This window comes from Mirounga leonina, unplaced genomic scaffold (assembly GCF_011800145.1).
Source record: "Mirounga leonina isolate KUSES-001 unplaced genomic scaffold, KU_Mleo_1.0 Mir_151, whole genome shotgun sequence".
Classification (NCBI taxonomy): domain Eukaryota; kingdom Metazoa; phylum Chordata; class Mammalia; order Carnivora; family Phocidae; genus Mirounga; species Mirounga leonina.
In genome coordinates this window covers 59,808,090-59,822,180 of record NW_023270377.1, presented here as the reverse complement: position 1 = coordinate 59,822,180, position 14,091 = coordinate 59,808,090, and the positions used below count along the sequence as shown (strand labels likewise).

Genomic DNA, 14,091 nt, shown 5'->3' with positions numbered 1-14,091 from the left:
CCTAGGAATAAATCTAACCAAAGAGGCAAAGAATCTGTACTCAGAAAACTATAAAATACTCATGAAAGAAATTGAGGAAGACACAAAGAAATGGAAAAATGTTCCATGCTCATGGATTGGAAGAACAAATATTGTGAAGATGTCAATGCTACCTAGAGCAATCTACAGACTCAATGCAATCCCCAGCAAAATACCATCCACTTTTTCAAAGAAATGGAACAAATAATCCTAAAATTTGTATGGAACCAGAAAAGACGCCGAATAGCCAGAAGAGTGTTGAAAAAGAAAAGCAAACCTGGCGGCATCACAATTCCAGAATTCCAGCTCTATTACAAAGCTGTCATCGTCAAGACAGCATGGTACTGGCACAAAAACAGACACAGAGATCAAGGGAACAGAATAGAGAGCCCAGAAATCGACCCTCAACTCTATGGTCAACTAATCTTCAACGAAGCAGGAAAGAATGTCCAATGGAAAAAACAACAGTCTCTTCAACACCATTTTGTTGGGCAAATTGGACAGCCACATGCAGAAGAATGAAACGGGACCACTTCCTTACACCACACACAAAAATAGACTCCAAATGGTTGAAAGACCTAAATGTGAGACAGGCGTCCATCAAAATCCTAGAGGAGAACACAGGCAGCAACCTCTTCGACATCAGCCACAGCAACTTCTTCTTAGAAACATCGCCAAAGGCAAGGGAAGCAAGGGCAAAAATGAACTATTGGGACTTCATCAATATAAAAAGCTTTTGCACAGCAAAAGAAACAGTCAACAAAACCAGAAGACAACAGACAGAATGGGAGAAGATATTTGCAAATGACATATCAGATAAAGGACTAGTATCGAAAATCTATGAAGAACTTATCAAACTCAACACTCAAAGAACAAATAATCCAATCAAGAAATGGGCAGAAGACATGAACAGACATTTTTCCAAAGAAGATATCCAAATGGCCAACAGACACATGAAAGTGCCCAGCATCACTTGGCATCAGGGAAATCCAAATCAAAACCTCAATGAGATACCACCTCACACCAGTCAGAATGGCTAAAATTAACAAGTCAGGAAACAACAGATGTTGGCGGGATGCAGAGAAAGGGGAACCCTCCTACACTGTTGGTGGGAATGCAAGCTGGTGCAGCCACTCTGGAAAACAGTATGGATGCTCCTCAAAAAGTTAAAAATAGAGCAACCCTATGACCCAGCAATTGCACTACTGGGTATTTACTCCAAAGATACAAATGTGGGGATCCAGAGGGGTACGTGCACCCTGATGTTTATAGCAGCAATGTCCACAATAGCCAAGCTATGGAAAGAGCCAAGATGTCCATCGACAGATGAATGGATAAAGAAAATGTGGTATATAGGGCGCCTGGGTGGCTCAGTTGGTTAAGCGACTGCCTTTGGCTCAGGTCATGATCCTGGAGTCCCGGGATCGAGTCCCGCATCGGGCTCCCTGCTCGGCAGGGAGTCTGCTTCTCCCTCTGACCCTCCCCCCTCTCATGCTCGCTCTATCTCATTCTCTCTCTCAAATAAATAAATAAAATCTTTAAAAAAAATGTGGTATATATATGCAGTGGAATATTATGCAGCCATCAAAAGAAATGAAATCTTGCCATTTGCAACGACGTGGATGGAACTGGAGGGTGTTATGCTAAGTGAAATAAGTCAATCAGAGAAAGACATGTATCATATGATCTCACTGATATGAGGAATTCTTAATCTCAAGAAACAAACTGAGGGTTGCTGCAGTGGTAGGGTTGGGAGGGATGGGGTGGCTGGGTGATAGACACTGGGGAAGGTTGTGTTATGGTGAGTGCTGTGAATTGTGTAAGACTGTTGAATCACAGACCTGTACCTCTGAAACAAATAATACATTATATGTTAAAAAAAAAAAAAAGAAGATAGCGGAAGGGAAAAATGAAGGGGGGGAAATCGGAGGGGGAGACGAACCATGAGAGACTATGGACTCTGAGAAACAAACTGAGGTTTCTGGAGGGGAGGGGGTGGGGGGATGTGTTAGCCTGGTGATGGGTATTAAAGAGGGCACGTACTGAATGGAGCACTAGGTGCTATACACAAACAATGAATCATGGAACACTACATCAAAAACTAATGATGTAATGTATGGTGTATGTATGTATGGTGATTAACATAATAAAATTAAAATATATATATATATACGGCCATCTCATGTATTTTTGATACATGAGCTGGGTACAATTCTTCAAATAATAATTTGGTAACGTTCATCAAAAGTCCTAAAATTGTCATACTTTTTGCCCTGACAATTTCATTGAGAAGTCCTTTAAAAATAAAAAAAAAAGCTTTTACTCAAAAATATTCATTATATCGTTATCTATAATAACCAAAAAATAAAATTTAAATTAAAAAGAAATAACCTAAATAACCTAAACCTACTTATAATAGTTGTATTTGTTCACCATAATCCCTTTCTCTGGAAAACTGCCACTCGACTAATCTGTGTGATCTTAAGAGGATTGTCAATCATGATTTTCTGTGGGTTCCCCAACTCACCCTAACCACAACCATAGTGGCTAATGACCTTTCAGTACTTCATCTCCCAGGTCCCAGGGATTGGTTAAGAAACTGACAATCAGAATACATCAGCATCAACCCAGAACTAACTGACATGTGGACATCAGGAAAGAGAGGTTGTCTTTCCTTTGTGGTTGCTACTCTAAAAGCTACACGCGTCTAGAAGCTCCAAAAAGAAGGGGCCAGAAGAAACCAGAAATGGAAACAGAGGCTCAATGACATTATTTGAGATCTTGGATCAAAACTATTTTCAAAGCCATTCCATCCTCCTTCACACATACAATTCCCAGTTATGTAAACGAATAAATTCCCTTTTATCACCGGTAAGCAAGAGAACCATGACTAATACACTACCTAAAGAATGTTTAACTGAGTAAATTACAGTACATCTATTCAATGGAATACCATTAACAAAACAGTGTAACTGTTAAGAGCATGCACTTAGGAGCCTAGTCTGAATCCTGGCTCTGCTACATATTCTCTATGTGTTCTTCAGTAAGTTACTTAACCTCTCTGGGCCTCAATTTCCTCATATGTAAAATAGGGATTTAACGGTACTTACTTCATATGATTGTTAGACGTAAATGAGTTACTATTTACTAAGTACCTAGAACAGGGCCTACCATTAACAAGTATATGTATAAATAAATGAGACATATAAGTAAAAAAAAAAGGAACAAAGTTGACTAAACCATATAATTACAACAATATTTTTAAAACCTTGTGCCCAGAGAAAGGAAAAACTGTATTTTTAAAGAAGCAAACACACTATTTACCAAAAAAAAAAAAAAAAAAATTGGAACATGCCTCAGATCTCATTAGAGACAGGAAGAATCTGACTGGCTTCAAACAAATCCTTATGATCTTCCCCAGTGGCACTATATTTATCATCAGATAGGAAACGCATACCTAGTGTCAAGTGTGGAATCATGAAATCACACAATGTATCACACTTAACAATATTAGCAGATACTATTAACAATAACACTTAAAAATTTAAATCTAAGAAAAGTTTGTCATTATCTCCAGCTAAATTAGTTTCCAAGGAAGGCACACATTTATGAGTACATATGTATTCATAATGAAGAGGAACAATATTACAAGTCATCCCCAAAAGTCACTCACATTTGGCTTTGTAATACATCTTTGTAGAATACAAGCATTTTTGCTTAAATATTGGCATAACTTGTCTTCTTGATATTCCCAACATTTCAGACCTAATAATGAAGCCACATGAGAAGATTTAAGTTTCATAACCTACTCCCTGAATCAGCTTTGTATTTTTCCACACCATGCTTTGAATTCCTATTAACCTATTCAAATTGTCTCTCATTAGATTTACTAAATAATACGTTACCAAGAGATTTGTTTTGTATGCAATAAAGTAATTAAAACTAAGTGCTTTAAAAATTCTTCTTATACATGTGCCACATTGAGCTTCAAGCCTCTTTTCCCTGCCCATGTTGGATACTAGTAACAAAGATCTGCCACTGAAGCACCTCAATTTTGTTCAGAGCCTCATGCACGAGGTTATAAAGCCTCCACCGTAAGTAGTAACTCCTGTACTGACAGTGGAAAATTCTTTGTTCAAATTCTAACGTTTATTTGTTATGGCCGTGGTGGACTTAGGAGGCCAAAAGAGGAAGATAAATGGCATTCCAATTTAGATTATTAAACATAAAAATAAGGTTTTTCATTAGTGTACCTCTAACATTTCCCATGAAAGAACTAAACAATCGGAAAAAATGAAATGTAAGATTTGCACAGCTGCTACAGCTTTCTAAATTGGGTTGTTTGATTTTGGGCTTATTATGTGTATTGTTTTTTAATCTTATCTTCATACATGTATAAAACTCATGCAAAAAAAATTAACAGAAGTTTACAAATAAACTGAACGAGCCTAAAAGACTGATTAGTCAATTAAAATTTATGAAGGAAAAATAACTTAGAAATTAACCAAAGACCAAATTTCTCTATCTCAGGCAATATATCCTTGTGGTTAAAATGCAGACTTTGTTCAAATCTCAGCCCTAACATTCACTACTGCATCATGGGCAAGTTTCTTGCTTTCTTCACCTCTAACTTTCTTCACTTCTTTCTTCACTTCTCTGTGCTTCAGTTTCCTCAACTGTAAAATGAGAATAAAAATTGTATACGCCTCATAGAGTTATAAGAATTAAATGAATATATATATGCAAACAATAAATTGTAGCTATTATTGTTGCTGCTATCCACATCACTCTCTAAAATATAACTTGCCTAAGAATTACTAACGTAAGAATCTTCCGGGGTCTGAAAATACGTGCACGTTAATATATATAATCACTCTGTTTTTAAGCAAACTTAACAGTCCTTCAACAAAACTTTGTGTTGGGTGCCAACTCTACAGAGGACATCCTAGTATGCACCGAGAATACAGAAATGAACAAAATACAGTCTCTGAATTCAAGACTTTTCCATTAGTAGTCAACATAAATAAAACTATAATAAAAGGTAGCATGATGGACATGCTATGAAATCATGACAATCCTGTAAAACACTAAGAAACAGAGCACCTAACTTAGAGGGGGCAAACACTCCAGAAACCTAGTTTCATTTCAGAGCACCACACTGTCATTTCTGTAATTAACATAGTTTTTAATATATTCATAACGTTTTAGAATGTAGATCATTAAAAAAAAAAAAAACAAGATCACTCAGCACACTACTTACCACGCTCATAAATTTGAAAATTTTTTTCATAATAATGAAGCCTATCTTCTCTTAATAAACCCAAACATAACCTTGAAAAGGTCATATTGCTTCTTCAGGAAACATTTCTTTCACCAATAAATAAAAGCTCCCAGATTTTCCTCCAGTAAGTTATATTAGGTCTAATGTCAAAAAAATAGTATTTTTGAGCTGGTAAAGACCTTTGAGAGCCCTGAATTCAAAACCCCTCATTTTATAGATGAAAAGAAGCCACAAAGTATAAAGAAAAAAGCACTAAGTAGAGAGTCAGAAAACTGAATTTTGGTCCCAAGTCTCTCAGAGTAAAAGCCTGGGCAAATATACCTAAGTTTCCTCATCTATAAAATGAGAGGTTTGGACTCAACTGCTTCCAAGGTCCCTTTCAGCACTTACAATTCTCATTTTATGAAACTGAAGCAGAGAGATAAGCAGCTTGCCCAAGGTTACACAGCTATAGTTAATGGCAAAGCAGGGACTACACTTGGATTCCAACTATGATCAATGTACTTTTTCATCTGTACCATACTGCTTCTCCTACTTCATAACACTATTCTTCTAAATTATTCTAAGATTTCTGGAAATTAACAAGCATGAAGAATTTCATGAAACAAATGACTTATTCCTGTGGCTCTTCTATAGAAAATGAGCTCTAAATCCAAATGCAACAAGTACATGAAGTCTCAAGCTGTGTGTCACTATACTTAAGTTGACCTCCACAAAGTTATGGGAATTTATGCTTAACTTCCCTAAAATCTAACCTTTCAATCCCAACTCACAGAAGAGATTATGTTCCTTACAAAATTAAAATATGAATTGTTCTAGGTCAAGCTAAATATTACATACATAATTATCTGAGTAAGATGAGAATTAAAATTCTTCATTTTAGTTTATGTACTAGTTATATCTAATATGCATTTTCAAATTCAAAAGTAATCAACTTAGACACTTTCCCTTCATGTATCCTTTTTCAGACTCTCTAGCTTTAAAACCATTAGAACAAATTAAGCATAGTCCTTCTGAAATCGCATAAACAATCACAAATAAAAGACTATACAGGGTGAAACTCTTTCAAAACTGAAAATCAGCCCCCATAGTATTCTAAAATTCTGTGCCCAAATATATTACAAACTCTACTAAACTGTATTACAAGCAGCATCTGATTCCCTAAAATGCCTTCAAAGCTTATTATATTTCACAGGGAATTTAGCAAGATTTCAGGAAGACTGATAGTGTTGATTCCAGAAAATACTAAGAGGAAAAGCACAATAAAAACACAAAATAAAGTCAACAGTAGTTTCATACTAGTGACTGAAGAGAATATTCAAAATCATTCATACATATATATGTATAGTTTAACTACAGTATTTAACTATTTTCAAAAAACCCAGAGAATGTTTACATTTTAAACTGGATGGGACCTGAAGTCACTTAATCCAATAACATCCAAAGTAAGAATCAATCTCTGCCCCACCCAAAAATGTCCCTGTAGATTCTTTAAATTCTTATCGCTATATACTTTTTTTTAATTTAAATTAAATTTTGTTAGGTAACATATAGTGCAATACTGGTTTCTGGAATCACTAAACACTTTAAGAGCAGTTTTTTTCCACTAGCTGCTATATCCTTCTTACATCCTGGTCAACAAATTATACTGAATTCCACCCATGCCTTTCTAACTTTCACCTGCTGGTCTACATTCTAAAACAGCACAATGGATCTACTCTCTCTGCTATTTATGTTTTTGAAACACCTGAAGACAGCTATCACGCTTTCCACCCTTTCAGTGGTCTCATCTTAGGCTATAATTATATGATCCACAGATTTCTTGTGGGTCTCGGAGACAATTCTGAAATACAATGTACTCATATATTGCAAGTAACATTTAAAAAAAAAAACCTGCCACTTGTCAAATTTTGGTGTAATATCAAAGAATACATACAATTTCTAAAAGGGCTATTAAAATACATCAAGTTTTCTAACTACATACCTATGTGAAGCTGTATTCTCTTCACAATACCTCAATCAAAATAAAGCACAACAGACTGAAAGCAGAAGCAAACTCCAGCTGTCTTTTAATAGGCCAGAAATTAAAGTGATGCAAAAATGTAAAACAATGCTACTAGACTCACTAAAGTTTTTGTTTTAGAATTTTTATTCATTTAAAAATTTGTTAACAAGTAATCAGTTTATTATGTTTAGATAAGTTAATATTTTTGAAATTATTTCTAAAATAGTAAGTATCAATAGACATAACCCACATAAACAAAATCTCTGTCGAGTCCTCAGTAACTTTTAAGAGAGTAAAGGGTTCCTGAGACCAAAAAACCTGTTTCCCAGGGGCAGATTCCCAGGCAGCTAACTAAATTCTGGGATTCTCTCCTTTTCTCTCTCCTCTAACACGTACATGTGCCTCTATAAAGGAGGCATCTACCATGGATCTATTCATAAGCTAAAATCCTTAAACATAAAGCCCTGTCCTCCTCCAGCTAGTGACTTCAAGAAACTAAAAGGCCATTTGGTATACCTTTACTTTTAACAACTCCCTACATGTATTAACTCAATCACCCAGAGTCAAATACTTTAATTCTTCTAAAGGATGCAGTCTATAAACATGAAAACAGAGCAACAGATTAATTACATTGTGCCATTATCTTTTTAACCAAACTACTTTCACTATTTACATAAAAGCAAAGCAAATTATTCATACCTCGTAAAATAGAAGAGAAAAGAAAATGTAAGTCTTCTGTATAATCATTTGATTCTTAGCAGTAACTAATTTAAAAGTAACCATGTACTGACAGGCCAAAAAAACCCCATCTGCTCATCTAGCCAATATGACACTGGGTTCCTAGGTCTCAGTGAAGCAAAACTGACCTCTATTTGAAAATTTACTTAATTTCTTAACTTCCCATTTCCTTAATCACAGGATTATTAGAAGATAAAATGGTACAGAAATCACACGTTTAAAAGATCCAACATGAGGGGCGCCTGGGTGGCTCAGTCGTTAAGCGTCTGCCTTCAGCTCAGATCATGATCCCAGGGTCCTGGGATGGAGCCCCGCATCAGGCTCTCTGCTCAGCAGGAAGCCTGCTTCTCCCTCTCCCACTCCCCCTGCCTGTGTTCCTTCTTTCGCTGTGTCAAATAAATAAAATCTTTAAAAAATAAATAAATAAATAAATAAATAAATAAATAAATAAATAAATAAAAGATCCAACATGAAATCTAGAGCTACACTGCTGAGCACCTCTCAGGGAACTTAAAGATTGATAAAAGAAAAGCTTTGGGACTCAGGAAAAGATGTTGTCTACACTCTATCATACAAATTCCTAAATTCCAACAAATTCCTAGATCTTTTAATATTTAAAGGTGTATTTTATTTGTAATCAAGTAAAACTATATTAAGATAAGAATGAGAACAGGGTGAGAAAGGATGAAAGTCAAAATACACAGCACTGAAAATAGATTATAATATTAGATTTTGGTTTCAAATGTATCAAAACTTCAAAATAATCAATTTTTACAGATATTTATGATACATCTTCAAAAACAGCCCATTTTCAAAGTTAAGTTTGCTTAAAAGCAGTTTACCACATAACTTTAAAATACATGTCCACACACATATGTATCTTTTAAGTTTAAATTTTTCTATCATGTATTACATTAAATTGCTTCAATTTTTCAGAAAGTTTGTTCTCACCTTGATACATATATTCAAGTTCCACTAATATTAACTATATTCTTACTAACAATCACCGTAAGTCCAAAGCTCTCTCAACTTACATCAACTTATATAATATACCAATGTGTATACCTGCAAGAAATGCTAAACACTTGTTAAAATGAAAACTGGGATCTCACTCAATAGAAAATGTCCCCATCATTATGTCTAGGGTTTCATATATGCAATTCCTGTTTGCATTAATGATATGAGACTATAACTTCAAGATAAATATATATATCCCTAGAGAAGATTAACACAGTTTTAACTTACATACTGGTCGGTCAAAAAGAAATATACCACTGTGGCCACAGAGGTACTTGGTGAAATATAACGATCACAAAAGCATGTCTTATTTCATTAACAAAAGATTCACCAATTTACATAAAAGCCTACTGTAATCCAAACTTCTAGAAATAATTGTTTATTTGGAAATTCAAGCTAAATTATTCCAACCCCTCAAAATTTTCAAACATCAGGAAAAGTGCAGAACAGTACAGAAGTTTTTTTAAACTACAGTTTAAGTAACCTCAGAAACTCACAATCTAGATTTTGCAGCCCCCAAATTACTAACACTGATAACTGATGTTACAGATGAACAATTCAACACTATGTCCTCAGTATCTAGTACAGTCCCTGGCTCACAGAAATGGCTCAATAAATATCTGAGAAATGAAAGAATGGAAAAAGGGTAAAGCCTTTAAAAAAGACAGCCTTTCCCAAGACCATCATTTACCACCACTCATTACACTATCACTGGTAACACTATCATTAAGCATCTTAATGAAACTACAAAAATAGAAGCATGCTAAAAGCACCAACTGCTCTATGTACAAAATAGATTTTGAAACATTCATTTACAAATTTTCAAGTGCAAAAAGAAAAATCTCCAGATGCACTAAATTTGAATTAGTCAATAAATAAACTTTTGTCTTCTAATAATCAGAACTCAGTGTTGGGGGTGAAATGGAAAAGAGGGAAAATGTCTGTCAGTGTGTTCAGCATGTTTAATGGATGCCATAAATCAAACGTTCCCATGAATTTTCTGGAGCAAATTCATGCCAATCTTTGAGCCTATTGTCACTTTCACACATGCTCACAGGAACAAAATGACAAAGAATGCTATGCCTGAACCACTAGATTCAGGGCACAAAACACTTGATTAACAATTGTCAAGGCTGGGTAGTAAATATTGACAGATATTTTCAAAATAAATTAACCCCACCATTTCCTACATAAATCATAGCTCCTGGTTTCTTTGAAGGATTCAGCAGACTCTTGGACTTCCAGACATTTTCTGAAAATGTGGCTACAGTCTCCTTGTGTGACACAACTGGGAGTGAACAACCCATTTACCAATTGCTGATGAATACCGCTAAACGTTTTCCCAGACAAAAGAGCATTAAATGCGATTCCATGCACATTTATTCTTCCTTCATAAATGCGCGTTCTCCCAAATTTCATTTTATGTCGTATACTTAAAGTTAAATACAGCAAGTTGAAATTTTAGTCAAAAAGCACTCCTGTATCTTACTAGCTGTGTAACTGCTACATCTGGTGGCAGCACACTTGCATGCAAGAAACCAGAAAACTTAGAAAACAATTGTAACCGATCTGGTGCGTGTTTGCATTAACCTTCACGCCGATATTTCTCACAAAACCCACGACCCTGTCAGAGAACAGTAGCCTACTTGCAGAAGAGCGATAACGCACAAACACGCAGGAGGTGATGGCGAAGGAGAGAAAGTTGCAGCCATCTGGAGGGGGTGGTTTTAAAAGCCTGCCCACGAGTCGGTCTGTCGTTTAAATTGCTCTAAGGGGCCAGGCAGGGGATCAAAGTCGCCTTTGATAATTTAAGCGACTCTCCCCAAAGGGCAGGGACCCTGCTAGCGAGGGCATCCTTCAGGTCCCGGGCTGCAAAGCTCGCAGAGCCGGGACCGCCTCTATGGGAGGAGTGCGCGAGGGAAGGGGAGGGGGCTCAAGGATGAATGCTTCAACGGGAGGGAAAACCCACCAGAGACCGGAGGCCAGGAGGTTAAGAGTGCTGAGTGTACTAGCAAATGGAGCAGAAAGGGGTTGGCGTCCGGGGGGAGGCTTCTCGCCCTAGCAGTACTGGCTCTTAGGAACCCCATACGAGTCTGCGCGCCTCGCCCCGTCCCCTCCAGCGCGCACCCCCTCGTCCGTCTCCGCCGCCACCCGCGAACCACCACCCACAGCCAGCGCACCACCTCCCCGGAGCCGGGCGGCCTCGCGTCCACCTCGCCACCATCCCCCACCCTGGGGTCGGGGGAAGAGACCCGGGGGGCGCGGGGGCTGCGGCGCGGGAGAGCAGGCCCGCAAGCGGGCGCGGGCGCGACGGCGCTTACCTTCCCTGGGCCTCCCGGATGGCGGCGTGTGATTCAGCAGGGACCTGGCCGCCGCCGCCGAGCCCGGGGTTGGAGACGTGGAGAGCTGGGACCAAGATGGCGGCCCCTCCAAACTTCCACTGCTACTTTGGACACTCATCAAGCTACTTTCTGGGAACCCGACTCCCCCCCTGCGACGGCAGCGGCGGCAACGGCACCGGCACCCGCCTCCGTCATGGCGGGGGCCGCGCTGAGGGCGAGCGAGGGAGCGAGGGCAGGGAGGGGAGAGTCAAGGGGATGGGGGAGGAAACCGAGAAGGGGGGGAGGTAGGGGGGGAAGAGGTGAGGGGAGGAGAGGGGACGGGGAGGAGGAAAAGGGGGAGAAGCGAGGGAGCAGGCGGGCGCGCCGGGGAAGAGGCGGAGGGAAGAAGCGCGGCGGCGGAGGCGTCGAGGGGGCGCCCGCTGGAGTGCGGGCGGAGCGCGGGCTGCGCCGGCCGAGGACACTTCCGCGAGCGGAACCTGCCGGCACCTCTGCAGTGCGTCGGCCCCCGGCGTCGCTTGGGTGGCGGCGGCGGCGGCGGGCGGTGGGTGGCGGCTGAGGCGGCGGGGTAACCTCTGCATCAGTTACAGGCGGCGGCGGCGTCACGCGCCGCCTGTGCAAACACTATCGCGAGGCTCCTGCGCCTCCGGTAGCGGCGGCGGCCGCGGGAGCAGGCATGGGGGAGGGACCTGCCAGGGGTTGGGGGCGGGGGGGATGGAGAGGGAGCCAGCGCGCAAGGGAGGGAGGAGACGCGGGCGCCGGGCGCCCCTGGCGCACCCGCGGATCGCAGCGCGGAGCGGGAGCCCCGGGCCGGCGGACTCGCGTGCGCGGGGGCGGCCTCCCCGCGCCGGCCGGAGGGAGGCGCACCCCGCACGCGCCCCCGCCGCGTCGCTCGGGCTCCGGCTCCCGCTCCGATGCCACCTGACTCCCCCACCCCCCCTCCTTCCCGCGGAAGCGCGCCTGGCTCCCGACCCACACCCAGCCTGGGGAGAAATGCTTCTGCTCTCGCTGGGCTGTCGTTCGCAGGAGTTCGATGTGATCATTTCTCAAAATGGAACTGAAAAGTTGAGTTGCTTCTTTCTTGCCCCTCTGCACTGTGCAGAAAAACCTGCGTGCGTCTCCCCGTCTGCAGAATGGGAGTGATTACCGAATAAAAGAGCTAAGAAACTAAGCGGGGGGCGAGGGTGGGTGAAAATAAAACTTTATGAATGTTTTCTAAAAAGAGAAAGAATCTTTACCCGTGTTGTGCACTCTGTGTGTGGTATAGCAGTTCTTTTTTTAAAAACAGTAAATGGACAATCGAAATAGAAAATTTTGATTAATTCACATATTTAGGGAAACTATCCAATGTTCATCTTGTGGAAGAGGGCATGGTTTCTAGAAAGTTCCCATTTGTTTCCATGCCACTGCTGAGTCCCGACTAGAAAATCCCAAAGCAAATTACAGTATTTGCTAAAATTTATAGATACAGTGTAGCTTTCTACACACCCACACACGTAAAACACACCAGGGATTGGGCATCTTGTTCATAAAAGAGCAGTCTAATAGTTCAGGAAAAATACACCGAGGTTATTGCTCTCTAAAAAACCAAAATGAATAGAACACTAAACAGATTATGATAATAGAGCAACTGCATATAGACAGGAGGAAATGGTATGATTACCAGGGGGACAAAAATGTCATTTCTATTTTTTATTTTTATGACTTTGCATTTCTCACAGTAATGTTGTGTTCAGATAAACTATCATACTAGAATAGAACCTTGGTTGTCAGTTATCTCCAGAAGTAATTTTAGGTTTCTTATGCTTCAGATTCTTCAGTGAGTTTTTAGTCCTGTTGTGCTTTTCAAACTTAAGAGGCAGATCTCACAAATTAAACAACTTTTGTGAAATATAACTGACATACAATAAACACATTTAAAGTGTACAATATAAGTTTTGATGTGTATACAACCCTGAAACCAATTCTACAAGCAAGATAATATATCCATCAGTCTCCACAGTTTCTTCTACCCTGTTGATGTTCCTCTTGCACTCCAACCCCACCCCAAGTAACCACACATCTGCTTTCTGTCACTTAGTTTGCATTTTCCAGAATTTTAGATAAATGGAATCATAGTCTGTACTTGTCTAGCTTCTTTTTCTCAACATAATTGAGTTTCATCTACATTGTTGCACTTCATAGTTTATATTTCTTATTGCTGAGTATTTCGTTGTATGAATATACCCCTTTGTATTGTTCACCTGTTGATGAACATTTGCATTGTTTCCACATTCAGGCTATTACAAACAGTGCTACTGTGAACTTTCCCTCCTGTAGAAGTGTTTGTGTGTGGGGTGCCTGGGTGGCACAGTTGTTAAGCGTCTGCCTTTGGCTCAGGTCATGATCCCAGGGTCCTGGGATTGAGCCCCACATTGGGCTCCCTGCTCCACAGGAAGCCTGCTTCTCCCTCTCCCACTCCCCCTGCTTGTGTTCCCTCTCTCGCTGTGTCTCCCTCTGTCAAATAAAGTCTTTAAAAAAAAAGAAGTGTTTGTGTGGACATAGGCTTTCTTTTCTCTTGGATACATACCTAGGACCTTACTATTGGACTTTTATACCAAAGTACATGCACTCTAAGGGGAAGCAGAGTTTCTCTAAAGGACATGTAGGTAAATGTATGATCTTTCTGTATTTTAAGACTAAGCTTAGCTGAC

At 40.0% G+C, this 14,091-nt stretch overlaps 1 protein-coding gene across 2 annotated transcripts in view; it reads right to left on the bottom strand.

Annotated features, from left to right (window-relative positions):
• TLK1 (tousled like kinase 1) overlaps window positions 1–12,060 on the bottom strand; it is a 157,209-nt gene extending 145,149 nt beyond the window's left edge. The window contains exon 1 of one of the 2 annotated variants that reach the window (XM_035007793.1): window positions 11,381–12,060. In XM_035007793.1, coding sequence (XP_034863684.1) covers window positions 11,381–11,519 — 139 coding nt within the window. In that variant the 5' untranslated portion in view covers window positions 11,520–12,060. The remainder of the gene's footprint in view (window positions 1–11,380) is intronic. The other variant, XM_035007795.1, reaches the window with a different exon arrangement.
• Window positions 12,061–14,091: the final 2,031 nt, after the last annotated feature.